This window comes from Anopheles gambiae, chromosome 2 (genome assembly GCF_943734735.2).
Source record: "Anopheles gambiae chromosome 2, idAnoGambNW_F1_1, whole genome shotgun sequence".
NCBI lineage: Eukaryota > Metazoa > Arthropoda > Insecta > Diptera > Culicidae > Anopheles > Anopheles gambiae.
The window spans coordinates 9,811,061-9,829,842 of NC_064601.1; the positions used below are offsets into that span (position 1 = coordinate 9,811,061).

General features: G+C 43.3%; 2 protein-coding genes across 4 annotated transcripts in view; one reads left to right on the top strand and one right to left on the bottom strand.

Moving 5' to 3' along the window:
* LOC3290518 (allatostatin-A receptor) overlaps positions 1-5,392 on the bottom strand; it is a 64,916-nt gene extending 59,524 nt beyond the window's left edge. The window contains exon 1 of the mRNA XM_061643482.1: positions 4,320-5,392. Within this exon, the coding sequence (XP_061499466.1) occupies positions 4,320-4,868 (549 nt within the window). The 5' untranslated portion in view covers positions 4,869-5,392. The remainder of the gene's footprint in view (positions 1-4,319) is intronic.
* Positions 5,393-7,974: 2,582 nt separating this feature from the next.
* LOC4397829 (allatostatin-A receptor) overlaps positions 7,975-18,782 on the top strand; it is a 64,355-nt gene continuing 53,547 nt past the window's right edge. For 2 of the 3 annotated variants that reach the window (XR_009764916.1, XM_061645819.1), the window contains exon 1: positions 7,975-8,109. The gene's annotated coding sequence lies outside the window, so the exon portion shown is untranslated. Of the gene's footprint in view, positions 8,110-8,950; positions 9,484-18,782 lie in introns of those variants that run through there. The other variant, XR_009764917.1, reaches the window with a different exon arrangement.

An 18,782-nucleotide genomic window follows, 5' to 3' on the forward strand; every position in this document is an offset into this window, starting at 1 on the left:
TAACTTTAAACTGCAGCTTGATGAGGTGCTACTAAAAGCAAATCGAACCCTTGGGTTTATCTTACGTTTTACCTCTATTTTTAGAGATCAAAGCATCCTAAGAATCCTTTATTGTGCTTTGGTAAGGCCTATTCTTGAATATGCAAGTATCATCTGGAATCCTCCCACTATTGATGGCTGTTCGAGAATTGAAAGCATTCAGCGCCTCTTTACCAGGATTGCCTTTCGTCGTTTGTTTGGTGCTGCCTCACTACCTCCCTATGAAACGCGATTGCAGTTATTCAATCTTCACTCCTTAAGCTTCCGCCGCCAAGTGTTTCAGGCTTGTTTTATTGGTGGCTTATTACTTTCTGCTACTGATGCTCCTGATTTACTCTCGTCCATCTCGCTGTATGTTCCCTCTCGTTCTCTTCGTCCACGTGATCCTCTGTCAATTGAAACACGTCATACTCTTTATACTTTCAATGACCCTCTTCTGTCCTGTTTCAGGTTGTTTAACCACTTTTACTATCTCTTTGATTTCGACTCCTCTCTTAACTCTTTCCGTAACCGTATTTTTTCTTCTAATTCCCTTTAATTATTCTCCTTAGTTTTCTATTACTCTCTTTTTTTTGTTTTTGTTAAGTTTATGATAGTCTCTACGCTCTACTCTTGTTTTTTTCTTTTCTTTTTTGTTAGGTCAAGACTAGGTTAGTTAGGCTTAGTTTTTCATGAATTATTTTGTTTATTTGTTAGTATTAAATTAGTTTTAAGTCTATTATATTTAGCCTGGATGGCGGATATTGTATGAAATAAATGAAATGAAATGAAATGAAATGAAATGAAATTCCTGAGAGCATCCAGCCAAGAGAAGGAGCCGTTTATTGATACAACGGCAGCAAAACAAACGGTCAGTCGCCACCTGCTGCTGCTGCTTTTCTTTCTGTTTCTTCAACAGCATGCCAAGGATGCATGTGCAAGGTGCTTGAATCGAGAAGGTCGGCCCTCGAGAGGTATGGAAAGTATACTTCACACAGTCACACACACACAAAGAGACTATGCAGCAATACAAGAGCCGAGAGAAAAAGTGAGTGCAATCTAGTAAATGCAATTTCCATCACGATATCACCATTGATGGATCTGATTGAACCGAACAAAGCTCGGGAGCATCGATGCGCCCGGTGTTTGTGTTTCTGTTTTCCTTGTACAAATAGCCGGTGGGATTTTTTCTCACTCTCGTCCTATTGTTGTCTGTGTTTCCTCCATTCCCATGTGACATAGCTTCCAGCGACAAAATAAAATCCCATTAACACTTGAGCGACTAATGGTGCCGGTGTGTTCCTCAGAAACAACTCCATTCCCCATGCGCTTCAGGTGTTCAACGATGTGTGCATTTGCGCTCACGTTTTAATAACAAAACAAAATCACAGAAAATGTCACCGTTGAAGCTCGAACCGAATTCAATTCACTTGTTGCGAACGAGTTCATTTCGCGCGAGCTGGATAAACGAAAGCGAAGCACTGCGTCGAAGCATACCAATTGCGCAAATGGCTCATCAGGCAGAGAGTGCACAGATCGATAGGCGATGGAATTGAATTAAAAATAGGACTTCTACAGTGTACATGGTTGCTTCCCTTTCCAGGCATGCCAAAATCGCACAACATCTTTTCGTCATGCCATATCTGTGCCTTCTTCACGCTGTGTGTGCGCAAGTGTGTACACGCAGTCTTTTTGCGTTTGGCAGCCAGAACTAATTGGGTTGCGGCCCGTGGAGGAAAAGCTCTCTGCACACACGCACAATCGAGCCATGCGTTCCTTAGCCTCGGCAAAGCTCACGTATCCTGGAAACTGGGGAGTCTTTGATCTTGGAGCTCGAACTCGAATGTAACACGTGTGTGTACATTATTTTTGGCGGGAAGACAGCGAGGCAGCGACTTCGTGCAGGGAAATTCGTTGCGTACTAGGACTAACAACATTAGACGCAAGCAGCAGGGCCTGCAGCATCGCTAAATACATCAAATCAACGAAAAAACAAAAAACAAACGTTGTTGATTCGACTCGCATTAAAAACACGAGCATAGAATGCCATTAGCCGACGAGAAATTGGGTTCTGTACTGGCAAAAGAAAGTGTCATTAGTACGGGGCCGTGGTAAAAGTATCCGGCAAAGAGGAGAAAAACAAAGCTGAGAGAAAAAAAACGCCCCTTGAATGTGTTCACATCCTATAGCACATCGATTGAACAAATTGTTTGTGCGCCACGCTAAGTGACGAATGGAGATTCAATAGCTTTTGCAGACACGAATTTTTATTCCTTTTTTTCGGGCGTCTCATTCGCCCTCGTCTGCGGGAAATGTACCAGTCAGCAGACTGAAAAAATACAACTCCTTTTCTGTGGGACGCTCTTAAGTGGAATTGAATTTTCCATTCCGCATCCTGTAGCTTATTCTCATCTTCCCAAAAAGGGCGGCAGGGAGAAGGTGGTTTAATTTCATCACCTTAACGATCATTTTTAACAACATAAAAGGGTTGAGCGAATAGCTTTTGATGGTACTTAGTAACGGGAATAAATGCTCTTTAGGCTGTAATTTAATAAGCAATTGAATCCTTTTGCCTTTTCGATCACCCTCGTATTGTTCTCTTCCAAACAACATAAACCAATAATAAAATTGTATACCAAACAAGAATCGGTCTACAATAACTTCAATAAATTGATCTGAATTGTGTCACTGACACCTTCCAAATGAAATACTGCGGTTGAAACCAGAAATCGAACACTACTTTCGCCCGACACCGATACTTGGTACGGATCAATTTGCTGTTTTAAATATGCATAATCTCACCGAACACGGGCCGGTGCGGGAAAGGAAATTGCATACATATTTAAACAGCTAATTAACATACCTCCGACCAGACCACACCAGAAACCAAACGCATCAAAACAGGTGAGGTCAGAGAGGAATTTGTTTTGCGCTCGGTAATGCAGTTTATAATGCTGTCACGACTTCAGAGACTAAAGTAAGAATGGCGCAAATGTTATGCAAATATCTCGTTAATACAGTTGTAGAAAAATTGATATTGACGCAGTTTGAGCACCGTTAGAAAAAACAAAGGTTGTAAAGTGTATGAAATTTTAATTTTCTACTAATTTTCTGCTGAATATTTCCATTTTGCTCATCCTTACCATCACCACCCTTCATGTGTAATGTGATTTGAATGTATCTCTTTTCGTTGTATTTTGTTTCATTAGTACTAGTACACCGTGTCAATAAGATAAAACCCCTGCCAGATAAAACACTCGTAATGCGTGCCCTGCTTTCCGAGAATTCGCAACAAACGTAACATGCCTTCTGCTCTGACGCCCCTTTGCCCAGCTCCCATCGCTAATCAATGGCTGGTTTATGGCATCCTAAAACACACGAAAAGTATTGTGACACGTTCGACCAACCATCCGCGCCAGATGGCATCACGGCTTTTCCATCTCCCGAGTCATCAGCGGGTGATGCGATGAAGGAGTGGTGTTGCTTTCTGGCGAATGGAAGGCAGTAGGAGGTTTGACAGTGATATGAAACACAATACAAACCTGCTGTACACAACCATCAACGATATGACGTTGTGTCAGAGTGTGTGTTTGTGATAAAGAGAAATAGAGAGAAAGAGATAACGAGAGAAAGAGAAAGAGAGAGAGAAACAGGAAGAGAGAGCGAGAGAGGGAGAAACAGAGTGAGAAAATACGCACATTCCATCATTGCATTCCATGAACGACTGAGGTGTTCTGGTGCGTTTGTTGACCAGAGCGTAGCGATAACAATGATTCAATCGTACGAAGTAAGTGAGAAAAAAAGAACGAACAAAAACACAAGCATCACTGATAAACAAACACCAAACAACAAGTGGATCCCCATATTGCAGTCCTTGAGTGCGCGTGTAAACAAACATCACGAGACTAAACCACGAATATACATAGAATGTGAATGATTGGCACACGCTCGAGGTCTGGCGTTATCGATTTACATGGAATCCGCATCGGGTGGTGGATTGCTGTGGAAGTCTCCTTTCCATGTTCAAATTGTAGTGTTTTTGTTTTATTTTATCGTATACCCCTTGCTTAATCGTGCCCTTCGTTCATTGCTCTTATCAGCTCCCTCTTGCGGTTTCGGGATCCGATATGAAATTACAGGCCATAAAAAACCGTTCCCCTATCGTAGCCACTTAGCTTTGCACAAATACCTTAATTCGCTAAATGCAAACTCTTCTGTTTGCGTTCTTAGTTGTAGTTATTTCGGGCTGACGATAGAACAAATATAAACGAGGAAAGGACGGCGAATCCCACGCTACTCACATTGATTCCGTGCGCAAACGACACCGGTAGCCCGGTGGTGATGATCAGCACCCAGAGGATCGTTATCGCCAGCACGGTATTCCGCTCCGTGCGTATGACCATGCTCGCGATCGGATGAACCACGGCGAGAAACCGATCCAGGGACATCAGCACGAGCGTGTAGATGCTGGCGTGTGCCGTCACGACGATCAGGTACTGGACGCTCTTGCACCACAGCTCGCCGAACGGCCAGGACGCAAGCACGTAGTCGGTGGCAGTGAACGGAATGCAGAACACGACAAACAGCAGATCCGCGATGGCCAGGTTGATGATAAGCAGGTTGGTCGTCGAGCGCATCTGTGGGTTGGACAGCACAACCAGCACGACGAGCGCATTCCCCAGCAGCCCAGTAATACCGATAAAGCCGAAAAAGATCGCCACTATCGTGGACACGATCATCTCCGTCTCGTCCTCGTGCGACATGGTTGGACCGGCGTCGGTACTGAACGCAGACAGATTGTACCGATTCGTCGCATCCATCAGCATCAGCGTGTAGTTCTCGCTTACCATTGTGATTGAGTTGTCGGTTCAGTCAGATTTGTTTGTTTTCTTCTCACTTAACACTGCACAGCTACAGATGCTCACACAGGCACGCGCACACACACACACACACCCCACTCAAACACACGGCCAATTTTCCTAGCTCATCTTAACTTCCAGTATTCTTCAAGAGTAAGCTTCACATATTATTAGCGATCACTCTATTGGCTTCAATATTAAATTCAACGAACATCGGAAAAACCACCTAGACCACATCAAGCAGCAGGTGCAACAGGTTGAAAGTTAAACAAACCTCCCCATGCACCATAAATCACAAACAATGGTCGTAAAATTTTTGCTCCATATTTATTCTTTCCACTACACGCACACTTACACACTTAATGCCTCCATCTTGCATGTCGTTTGAACGGACGAACTCTACGAACCGCCACTAGTAGGACTGCGGTTGGTGGAAATCACGTTCGCACTAAAAATCACCGCAACCACCAGCAGCAGCGGATGTCAACCATGAACTGAAGCAGTCCCGTCGTGGAAAACCACCCTGAACCCGAACTGTGGGTACGCACGGGAGGGAAAACATCGCCGCCGACTCGGACTCTCCTGGTGAGCGAGAACCGTAGCACGATGAGAGAGCGCTTGGTGGTTCCAGCACGATTGGCCCCCATTTTACGCTCCGGAACGGCAATGCGTTTATACCCACCAGACCAACTGGTAGCGAATGTGATGCTCTTTCGTGATTGCTTTGACGGCACTGATACAGTGGTCGTTTTCATGAATGAAATCGTCAACACTTATACACGCACATGCGTTCACATACACGTAAAGCTTTTTTTCGTTGGTGCCCGTGCCCATCGCAAGCGTGTCTAGCTATGGTAGTGGCATGTCAATCTTCAGCATGTGGTGTACCCTTTAGGGTAGTGACACCATTATCCTACAGATTCCAAAAGAGGTGTGAACAGAAGTGTAACTAGTCGACTATGCCCGGATTATCACTTTCGATCCTAATGATATGGGCCTTTAAACTGTAAGAAATAAAAATTCACGTATTTCGAATTCGCGTAACTTGGGGACAGACTGTAACATACTTTAAATATCTTTCACGATATAAGGTTTCCCAAGTCCCTTTCAAATAAAGCCATTGATTTTCCCCGCATGAAACAAATTATTCTACATCACTTTGATACTTCATGCTCATCATACAGGGTTTCCTATATCCAGCTTTAGACGTGTTGAAAATCATGTTGAAGAAATTAATACTTGTAATTATCGAAACTGACTTCGAAATCTTTCTAATTATTTTTTTATTTCTTCAGCATAATTTTCAACACTTCACCTATCAACGGATGAGATCCGACTTTAAACCTAAAAATAAATAAAATGATGGCAGCAGCCCGATGAAGTGTGGAAAATCATGCGGACGGAATTAAGGTAATTATGATGCAAATGAAATAGCAGATCGATGTAATGACATGTTTACATTCGAAATTGACTCGGAAAAACTCTGTAATTTTAATACCCTTTTTTTGTTAACGAGGAGTGAGCGTATTCCATCCCCCTCCCCGACTCACCCAACCCTACCGGCACGCTGTGGTGCGTATTACTTTTTGCGGAGTCGTATGTGCGGTTGCACCCTGGTTCACGACGCACATCTGCTGCAGTTCACCTGTAACGAAATTGGACAGAGAAAACAAAGAAAACAAAGAAAAGAACTAAAGAAAAAAGAGAAAGTTAAAGTCTGAAAATAGAAGGAGAGAAAAGAAAAAAGGAAGCTGGAAAGAACCGTAAAGAAAGGAAATAAAAGATTAGTATCTTTCCAGCTTACGGTGGCCCTTGCGGCGCGGGTTGTTGCCGTGCCGCAGGGCCTGAAGGACCGCCATTTGCGTCCCTTGCCCGCCGTCTGGCCCGCCTGCATCACCTTGCCGTTGGTGGACGCTCAACATCCCATCTCGCTTGGAGAGTGGAGAAGATTGTCCTGGCGGCGGCGCGGACGGCCTCCCACGTATTGCTGCGGGCGCACATTTCCGAGACAATGTTGTCCATTGTTACTCGTAGACAGCGGAACAGCACGTGTTCAACGTCTTCCACGGGCCATGGCGTGACATTTTAAATTTCTACGGCCGTATATTTAAAATGCAAAAATACTGATGGTATCAGCTGGCATTAATTATTTAAACTATTTCTCTGTCTTTCAAGCGTAGCACAAACGTAGCATAGCTGTGTACACCCTTGACATTGTGTAAGCTACCTAAGATCTGATGCATAGCCCTGTAACCGGGCCAATATGACTAGTAATTGTAAATTTAATCTCATGTGGTTGAATCGTTATCCATGAAATAATTAAGTTAAAGTGATCTACTTTATCAAATGATTATTGCAAATTCTTGTGAAGGGCAATCAAACCCAGACGTAATGTGATGGAGGCGCCTGGTACTTTTGATTTTTGGCGTAAAATAAAGGTAAATGGGTTTTTTTAGAATATCGTGTTATGCGAGTATTATAATTATTATTTACTTTTAAAGACAACACATTCACCGCACTCTTTAAACACTTTTAGTGTTGTTCTACCCAATTAAAACGTCTTATCAATCAATCACATGTTGTGGCACCTTCGGCAATATTCCAAAAAAAAAGGCATTTAAGATCGATTGCGAACGTACGAGTCTAGTCGAGTACGTTCAGACCTTTTTTGAAACCTAGAATGGTGTCATCAGCCAAAAGGATACACCACATGCTGATGATTGACATGCCACTACGAAAGCTAGACACGCTTGCAACGGGCACGGGCACCACCGAAAAAAAGCTTTACGTGTATGTGAACGCATTTGTGTGTGTGCGTGTTCACGATTTCATTCATGAAAACGACCACCGTATCAGCCGTCAAAGCAACCACGAAAGAGCATAACATTCGCTACCAGTTGATATGGAGGATGGAAATGCGTTGCCGTTCCGGAGCGTAAAATGGGGGCCAATCGTGCTGGAACCGCCAAGCGCTCTCTCATCGCGCCACGGTTCTCGCTCACCAGGAGAGTTCGAGTCGGTGGCGATGTTTTCCCTCCCGTGCGTACCCACAGTTCGGGTTCTGGGTGGTTTTCCACGACGGGACTGCTTCAGTTCATGGTTGACATCCGCTGCTGCTGGTGGTTTCGATTACTTTCAGTGCGAGCGTGATTTCCATCAACCGCGGTGCTAATAATGGCAGTTCGTAGAGCTCGCCCGTTCTAACGACATGTAAGATGGAGGCAGTAAGTGTGTAAGTGTGTATGAAGTGAAAAGAATAAAAATGAAGCGAAAATTGTATGACAAATGCCTGTGATTGATGGTGCATGGGGAGGTTTGGTTAACTTTCAACCTGTTGCACCTGCTGTTTGATGTGGTCTGGGTGATTCCTTTCGTTATACGTTGAATTTAAAATTGAAGCTCGCAAGATGATCGCTAATAGTCTTTGCGTTAATATCGCTCGAAGATAAGATGAGCTGGTCCTATGTGTTTGTGTAGTGTTTGGTGAAAGGAAGAGAAACAAACCGAATCGAACCGACAACTCAATCACAATGGTAATCGAGAACTACACGCTGATGCTGATGGATGTGACGAGTCGGTACAATCTGTCTGCGTTCAGTACCGACGCCGGTCCAACCATGTCGCACGAGGACGAGACGGAGATGATCGTGAAGGGGTGGTGGAGTGACGGATGAAGGAGCAACCGATATCCTTAGAACAACATGCACACATGCATCTGCAAGCGAATTTAGCTAGACTGAATCCACCTGTCGCTCTCGATCTGCCCTGATGTATTAGAATTGTGTGTAGTTTCTTGTGTTCTCGTATTTTCCTCGTCTACGTTTTACACCGTTGTCCTGCTTCTTCAATTGTGGAATGATTTATATTAGCAAATTTTAAGGTTGTTCTCGTGAGTGTTTAAATGGATACATTCATCAGAAGCTTTTCGTCCACAATTAATCGACGGCTATCTGCTGGCCTCGACAACAACGTGCATAATCATTGAAGGAAAGAAAACGGTGTCTGGTTTTACAATTTTAAAGTGGCAGTGGGTAAGTGAGTCTTTAAACAGCATGGATTAATTATTGGTTAAGTTTCCATCAACAGCTTTCAACACAGCTAATACATAGAAGAACGATTGTCAAGGGCGCCAAGGACGCGTCTAAAGATGCGCAGCACCAGTCGATGATGTCATTAGCAGACAGGAGCCGGCTGAACATGCGCAGCACCAGTTCATGATATCCTTGAGCGATGGATGGAAGGACGAGAGAAAGGGTTAAGGAAAATTACCGCAACTTTTCCATCCTACCGTGTGCTGGGTGTGATGCCGTGTGATGAGTTATACGTTTCTTGTACGTCCCAGTTACGGTGGGAATCTTTCATAAGCAATTCCAACCCGTGGTTGCAGCGGGTGCACTAGATCAAAGTCGGAATCAAATCCGACACGTGGGTGTAATGAGTTATGGTCGACCCCTATGATCAATAGGTACAATAAACGCGACTCCGAACCGTAAGGTTTGGATCGACTCGCCCTTCTTCTAGTACAGAGTGTGAGTATGCCGAAACTCATGTGGAAACTGTGAGAACAAAGTTCAATAAAAGCCTATGAAAGTTTGCCTGAAGCAAATTGAAAAGCGTCATTATTACTTGCAATCCGAAAATTCAGGGCAAATAAAACCCACCAGTAAAAAGGACCAGTAAAACGAGCCGATTAACCGATTCATGTAATCATTTGAATTGATTTTTTCTCACTTACTTCGTTCGATTGTATGCTCGAATCAAACATATCGCTTCCTTCTGGCCAGTAAATGCAGCACAACACCTCAGACCAGTTCAACGATGGAATGCGATGATGGAATATGCGGATTTTTTCTCATACACAAACACTCACACTCACACAAACACAAACACACACTCAGACACACACCAAACGCTGGTGGTTGCGTACAGCAGATTTGTTTGTGTTTTATGTCACTGTCAACCCTCCTGCTGCCATCCATTAATTCGCCAGAAAAACAACACCACTCCTTCACCGCATTGACCGCTGATAACTCGGGATACGGAAAAGCCGTGATGCCATCTGGCATGGTTGGCTGGCCGAACGTGTCACAATACTTTTCGTGTGTTTTAGGATGCCATAAACCAGCCATTGATTAGCGATAGGAGCTGGAAAAAAGGATGCAAGAGCAGAAGGCATGTTACGCTTGTTGCGAATTCTCGGAAAGCAGGGCACGCATTACGAGTGTTTTATCTGGCAGGGGTTTTATCTTATTGACACGGTGTAGTACTTGTATTAGTACTTGAATGAAACAAAATACAACGAAAAGAGATACCATCAAATCACATTACACATGATGGGTGGTGATGATAAGGATGAGCAAAATGGAAACATTCAGCAGAAAATCAGTAGGACATTTAGCATCAATGCACTTTCCAGCCATAGGATTTGGTTCTGTTCATCTAGGAAACAGGAAGCTTCATATATTTTGTTGAGTTATGTCACGAGTTACGAGTTATGTGCTGTGACTTGCCGCAGAAGCTCACAGACAATGACAATCCTACTAATTGCCTTCATGCACCAGAACGGATTCAACCGACAGAAAATTATAATTATTATTGGTAATTATTGTAGTTCAATTTGTTTATTCCAATGGTGCACAAAATGCGTCAAAACCCTTTTTATTAGAACAGCATTTTTGTTTTCATCCCTTTTGTGCCAGTCTTACTTTAGCCTCTGATGCCGTGTCCGTATTATAAATTGCATTACCGAGCGCAAAACAAATTCCTCTCTGACCTCACCTGTTTTGATGCGTTTGCTATCTGGTGTGGTCGGGTCGGAGGTATGTTAATTAGCTGTTTAAATATGTATGCAATTTCCTTTCCCGCACCGGCCCGTGTTCGGTGAGATTATGCATCATTAAAACAGCAAATTGATCCGTACCGAGTATCGGTGTCAGGCGAAAGTAGTGTTCGATTTCTGGTTTCAGCTGCAGTATTTCATGTTATTATTGGTTATCAGTATCAAATGTTATTATTGGTTTATGTTGTTTGGAAGAGAACAATACGAGGGTGATCGAAAAGGCAAAAGGATTCAATTGCTTATTAAATTACAGCCTAAAGAGCATTTATTCCCGTTACTAAGTACCATCAAAAGCTATTCGCTCAACCCTTCTTCGTTGTTAAAAATGATCGTTAAGGTGATGAAATTAATGCACCTTCTCCCCGCCGCCCTTTTGGGAAGATGAGAATAAGCTACAGGATGCGGAATGGAAAATTCAATTCCACTTAAGAGCGTCCCACAGAAAAGGAGTTGTATTTTTTCAGTCTGCTGACTGGTAGATTTCCCACAGACGAGGGCGAATGAGACGCCCGAAAAAAAAAGGAATAAAAATTTGTGTCTGCAAAAGCTATTGAATCTCCATTCGTCACTTAGCGTGGCGCACAAACACTTTGTTCAATCGATGTGCTATAGGATGTGAACACATTCAAGGGGCATTTTTTCTCTCAGCTTCGTTTTTCTCCTCTTTGCCGGATACTTTTACCACGGCCCCCGTACTAATGACACTTTCTTTTGCCAGTGTAAAACCCAATTTCTCGTCGGCTAATGGCATTCTATGCTCGTGTTTTTAATGCGAGTCGAATCAACAACGTTTGTTTTTTGTTTTTTCGTTGATTTGATGTATTTAGCGATGCTGCAGGCCCTGCTGCTTGCGTCTAATGTTGTTAGTCCTAGTACGCAACGAATTTCCCTGCACGAAGTCGCTGCCTCGCTGTCTTCTCGCCAAAAATAATGTACAGACACGTGTTACATTCGAGTTCGAGCTCCAAGATCAAAGACTCCCCAGTTTCCAGGATACGTGTGCTTTGCCGAGGCTAAGGAACGCATGGCTCTAGTATATGTGTGTGTGTGTATGGGTAGAGAGCTTTTCCTCCACGGGCGGCAACCCAATTAGTTCTGGCTGGCAAACGCAAAAAGACTGCTTGTACACACTTGCGCACACACAGCGTGAAGAAGGCACAAATATGGCATGACGAAAAGATGTTGTGCGATTTTGGCATGCCTGGAAAGGGAAGCAACCATGTACGCTGTAGGAGTCCTATTTTTAATTCAATTCCGTCGCCTATCGATCTGTGCACTCTCTGCCTGATGAACCATTTGCGCAATTGGTATGCTTCGACGCAGTGCTTCGCTTTCGTTTATCCAGCTTGCGCGAAATGAACTCGCTTGCAACAAGTAAATTGAATTTGGTTCAAGCTTCAACGGTGACATTTTCTGTGATTTTGTTTTGTTGTTAAAACGTGAGCGCAAATGCACACATCGTTGAACACCTGAAGCGCATGGGAAATGGAGTTGTTTCTGAGGAACACACCGGACCCATTAGTCGCTCAAGTGTTAATGGGATTTTATTTTGTCGCTGGAAGCTATGTCACATGAGAATGGAGGAAACACAGACAACAATAAGACGAGATTGAGAAAAAAAATCCTCTGGCTATTTGTACAAGGAAAACAGAAACACAAACACCGGGCGCATCGATGCTCGCGAGCTTTGTTCGGTTCAATCAGATCCATCAATGGTGATATCTTGATGGAAATTGCATTTACTAGATTGGACTCACTTTTTCTCTCGGCTCTTGTATTGCTGCATAGTCTCTTTGTGTGTGTGACTGTGTGAAGTATAATTTCCATACCTCTCGAGGGCAAACTTGCTCGATTCAAGCACCTTGCACATGCATCCTTGGCATGCAGTAGAAGAAATATTCCACGAAAGAGAAGAAGCAGCAGGTGGCGGCTGAGCATTTGTTTTGCTGCCGTTGTATCAATTACCGGCTCCTTCTCTTGGCTGGATGCTCTCAGGAATGAGTAAACAATGCAAATTAAACGTTCAGTGCGCTGCGGACGGACTCGGCTTGCGAAATGCAATTTATCTAATGGCGGACGAGAGAGCAAACGTGTACCACCAAGGATGGTGAATATGGAATAGTTGAGGTATGGAATTTGATGCAAATTATTTGTATAAACCGACAGTTTGCTGGCTGGATTTGCATTGAGAAAGTGCAGGCGCGTAATGGTGGTGCTGTGTGCAGGAACCGCTGGAAATAGTTCGCCATGATGTGCTTGTTTGGAGGGTCGTTTCATCTGTCAGTCGTTTTGACAGCGTTGAAATTAGTTGTCTGAAGGCGGAACTGGAAGTCGTATGGGGTCAAATGGTCACTCAAGGTAGAAATTTACTAAACTACAATACTCCAATATCTGGATGCGTTGAAAATGTTGATCCATACAAGGATAGGATAGGTCCTTCGTACTTGGAGCAAGATTAATATAGGGTATGAACCTATGACGGGCATTTCGTACGAGTTGACGACTGTACAATGGAATTGGTATTAAATTATTGAACAAAATCAACCCCATCGGACCGCGGATCATAAGACGCAGTTTCCCTGGACTCGATCAGAAGAAGTGCAACATCTCGTCTTATCGTGTGCTCACGGAATATGAACATAATTAGATTTCCGTTCATCGGCCACACAGCTTATTGAGATTGGTTTGATGAAATTATGTCGACATTCGCCTGTTACCAGTCAATCATAATTAACATAATCCACCATCTTCCAACGGTTGGACTTTGTTCGCATACCCATACAAACAAGAGGAAAAGAACAAGCACAAGAAATTTGTCAACACCGGGGCCCCAGATTAGCAGCATCAACAGCGTAAGCTTCCGGCCGGCTCAGTGTGCGCAGGTGCGAGAGCAAGGCAGATGGACAGACGGGTACACTCTTAAATCCCTGCCAAGAAACATCAACGACAACAACAAATCGACCACCGAAGTTCGTTGAAAAATCGTTTACATCCTGCACCGGCCGGCTATTGTTCGATGCGCGAATACTAATTAGCTGTCTAATTTGTCGGAGGAGGGGGGATGGAAAAGGCACCTTCTTCCAATGAGCTTACATCACCAGCGATTAGGAGCAAGAGACAGCAGGGAACGTAACAGAAGAAGTAAAAGAGCACACGAAAAGTGTATCTATTCAAATGGCACTGTGTTCAGTGGTTCATTTGCTTGGCCGACAAATGTTAATTACTGCGCTGCATCGTCGATGGGACCGGCCTCAAGTAAGCGTAGTGGTTATAATCAGATTTTAATGGCTTTTTCCGATGGAATCTGCTTTTAGATCAAAGCTAATTGTTCGTACAGTGTCCATGAGCTCAATAGAAAGGCTTAAGGCGCTTCCCAGCAAACAGTAATGGACAGAGTGTGGGAGTGGAGCCATTCCGTTATCTTCTAGCCCCCTAACTAACCGAGACGGCAATTCGGTCGAGCGCAGATCGAAGGAATGTTTAATGATAATTCCGAATGCCGAAAACTGTCAGCACCGCACGTTCGGTCGAGCGTAAAGTAGTCTGAAGAAGCCATTTACCTTGAAGAGTTTTGCACAATAACTCATTCCAAGAAATGGGGTGGCTGTATGGGTGACCCGATCATACCCTTAGAACGGTTTACCTTCCCTTGTTTCCCCTGTACCATGAAATGAGTTTTGTAGCGTCAAAGCGAAAGCATAAAATGTTTCTCAAATTTCTACCGAATTGTTTGTCAATGTCATAATTTTCTGGAATATTGTTCGGAGCTTTCGAGCGTAGGGTAGATATAAGGAGATTCATTGAATCCTTAATTTATTATGTCAATTTTACTGATGCTTCAAAATGAAACACACTAACAACCAACTCGCTATTAGTAAGTCGTATTACCACCACAACATGATAGCAACTAGAACAAAACGAATAAAACAATGTCTCTCAAATCATCTCAAAAGGGTTTCTCCAAGAAGCACATCATCATGTGAAAGCGATAAAGCACGCCAACCTTCATGGGCCTTTGACTGAGACACAAGGAGAAACGATCCAGCAGGACAACTTGCCAGTTCTAATCGCATTAAAATGCTTCATCAAGCGATCCATCCGAAGGCTTTTCGAACCCTTGAGAAGCCACGAGGCAAGGTTCTACGAAATTATATTACCCAAAAAAGAAAGGCCAAGCAAAATGTCGGCGACAGTTTCACAATTCCTTTCGTCCAACACGAGCCTGGACTCGTTCGATCACTTTGCAGGGTTGCGCTTTTTACATCCACCCAGACCGGGAAATTGTTATAGCGAGCCCCAAATTTATATCATCCACCAACGGACTGTGGAAGCTTGCGCGTAATGCCTAATGTTGCTGAAAACGAAACAGTGCAGGAAACAAAATGATAATAATAAAACGTTGTACCACTGCACAGTGGGCAACGGCCATACAAACGCCGGGATGAAAATCAATTCCTAGTGCTGTTGCAGTTTTTCTTCATTTAATACAATTGTTCTTACTATACATGGTAGTCCTACACTAAAATCGTCAAGACAGCGAATAAAACTTAATAATTATCGCTCACAACATTGCATTCTTGCGTATCAGTTAACAGCATCAACAGTAAGTGTTAGGAATTAAAACGAAGGTGCAATAAGTTTCTGACTGAACATGAATTTTTAAAGTATTACGCACAAAAAAAGTTGTGTTTTTTATGGTTTGTTTGGAAAAGAGCTGATTCCTATCTTACGACCTTTTTTAAACTGTTTTTCCTCTCTTCAGCTTTGTTTTTTGCCTGTTTGTTTCAAATGCCCGTTTATGACAGGTAGTTGGATACTGGTGGTTAATGGCTCATACAACAACACGTCAAAATCGCTCGCGCTATTTTCTAGAAAAAGTTTAATAATTTTCGGGGTCGCAGATGGTCGCAGCTAATTTCAACGTCAAAACGAAGGAAAAATGTTGATCTTTCCTATGATATACGACACACGAGAGAAAACGAGTCGAATCATAAAAAAATCACTCTCCAAAATGAAAATATCCCAAAAATTCGGCAGTGATGTTTGGTTTTCAATCATTAATGAACTATAACAACAAGTTTTTGCAAAATATTCAGACATTACATCAAAGTATGACAAAAAACCATTTACAATGACTTATTAATTATCATAATTTAACCATCATATACTAAAATATGATGGTTTATGTTCGGTCGAAAAATAGCTCAAATTTGGGACAAAAAACACAAAGTTTACACTTTGATGGCCTATATCTCAGTAAGTTTAAGATAAAAACGTGAAATATTTTGGTTTCAAATAAGCTTAAGTATCTATTTTATGAAAATGATTATGGTGTTAACCTGCGATGAAGTTGGTTTTCCGATATGTATACAGGCGTTTGCCCAATGTGCACTGGCCGACCTTGGGTATGTGCTGGGTTGGTATTTGCTTGTGTGCGTTAGTGTGCGTGTTTTTTTCTCTTCTTTTCAGTGAGCTTTTGCTGCCCTAATGCCTTCCGGCGTCAGGATGTACCATTTTCTCGGATCGTGCCGCCATTTTTTGTTTGTTGCTCGCAGATATGCAATCCAAAGAGAGTCCTCCTACCCTCCCCCCTTGTCAATAGACAAGCACTGTTCTATCGCGAATGACCAACTGAATAGAATCTGGAATGAATAAACAGAACGAAGAAGATAAGGAAGAATACTAGAAGGCTCAAACCCCTGTAGTCGTGGAGCCAAAAATCTTAAATTCGGCGAACGTTTTCTACACGGAATTGGCGTTCATCCGCCAGTGCCGAAACTTCCAATTATTCTGCTCACATTTTGGTAAATTTACTCCTCACACACACCAGTTGACCCTCGGTGCAGACCATATTTTTGCTCCCTCCCACTGTTGTGTGGTGGCACGTGATAAAAATGGCGGAAAAGAACGCTGAACTGCGTGCGTGGGTCGGAGGCGTGAGTAAGCAAAGTTTGAATTAATTTACGCCGCTTGCCACCCGTCACGGGGACCGTCTGCAAGATATGAGCATGAGTTTGTTTATATTGGTGCGAATTATTAACGTATATGCTTTGAACTCGTTGATCTTGCCTTGCTGGATGTTTTATTTTTCTTCGTCTTCCCTGCTCTGGTGCGGGAGACAAAGAAGGACCTTAAAATATATTACCCACGCGAAGCTGCTGATAACGACCACTTTCCGGTAGGCCCTACTCTCGCTCACTCTCTCATTTGCTCTGTCCCTGGGTACAATTAATATCGGCAAGTAGAAACTTAAACACTTTGCTACACACTCTAAGTAATTCTGGGCAGCATGTTTCCCTTTGCTCGGCCGGAAGCTGAGAAAACTTGTCGAATAATTAGGTTCTCTTTTTTCCTGTGTTTTTCTTCCCTGTTACCGCGCGTAGCCATGCTTCTGTTGCTGGCTCTCTCGGTATCTCTCTCTACTCTACAGGCTTTGCATCGTCTTACCATTAGCCGGATGTTTGTCTTTTCGCAAGGGAGGGATGGGGAAAGGGGCCGACGGTTGAATTATCTTGGCATCGACAACTGGACAAACTTCTTCTCCGTCCCACGGGTGGGGAGGAATCTGTGCTTAAACTCGCCTCCCCTCTACCGGACGAAGCGGAAATCATTATTCTCGGTCTGTTGCCTTTCTCGAGTTGCTTCGGAATCAAGTTCTTTTTTTGGCCGGGCAATTTCCGCTCAGAAAGTGTACCGGGAGAGAAGCAGTGGAGGAATAGAGGATGGATGTATGGCTTAGCTGGATTTAGGCTTAGCCGATCGCGTGAAGCCTTGGGAATGATACAATGAAATAATAATTCTTAATTCGCCCTGACGAACCGGCACTTCTGCTTCATTTGAGTTGTTTTCAAGGCTCATGTTCGGCCTCCAATGACATTGTTCATGCTTGAGCGAGTGTTGTGACGAGGCAGTGTTGATGGTTTCGGTATCGCTTCCAGACGCCAGTAACCTACGCACGATCGAGTTCGAGTGAAAATGCGCTGCATCATCAGGCCGTTATCTTGGCTCCTGAGCTTGTTAGCTTCTGCTGCTCGTCTGCTGGAAAGGAAATCAATACACCCGACATACATGGCAATCCGGGCTCACGATGGTTCACTCTCACCCACTTCCAAGATAGTACCAATTTCTGTTTCATTTCCTTGAACCGTCTAGCGGCAGATGTGTCTGTCGGATGTCTGTTTGTGGGCTGTTTTCGTCAATTTATCCATTGCGATTGCTTGCTCCTTTCCACACAAGCTCTCCAGCCGATTGATATGTACGGTTAGCAGCGAGCAAATAATTTAATCAGCTTCCCTTCGTAGTGCGTGTGTCAGTGCGTGTGTGTGTATGGCAGTACGCATTACTTTCACAACCGGAGTGAGTTATTATTTGCTCAGCATCCATAAATCTCAATTATTGCCGACGCCGGTTGTTTCAGTGCACTGGTTACTGGCCGTTAGTTTTCTAATCGGTGTGATTTATTCGCTTTATCCATTGCATCTGACATGGTTTGACAGAGTGGCGTGGAAGGAGGATAAAAGTCCGGCGATACTCCGGAAATTGGGCAAATTTTGAGCGGCGCCGCTATGCGAAGACTGGGTGGCGTTGGCTTTGACTGCGTTTGCTACAGATAAACAAATAAATAATCACCTTCAATCAATCACAAACCAGTGTGCGTGTGTGTCGATGTGTTTTGGTAAGAGGCCGAAAATGGCAATCTAGTACCGTTAAATGGTTTGTGTGCAGATTTTAATGATTTGTCATGGTGAAACAAGATAAATTGTTTAATAGTACGCGATTTTATGTTATTATATTTTCGATTGGAGTGTTTGTGCGAAAACAACTTTATCTTCCACGGAGAGAGCTAGTTTGATTGGAATCTCTTTAATGAAATGGAAGTAGTGTGAATGTTGAAAAGAAATGTAAATTTTCTTTACCACGAAACAATTTGGAAAATGAACTTTAATGCATCGAACGATAGATAATTGAATATCCCAATCTATAGACATAATTTCCTGAATCTGTTGTTGAATAAAAATCCTTATTTTCCACGGTTGATAAGCGAAATAACGGAGTCCGAACGGAGT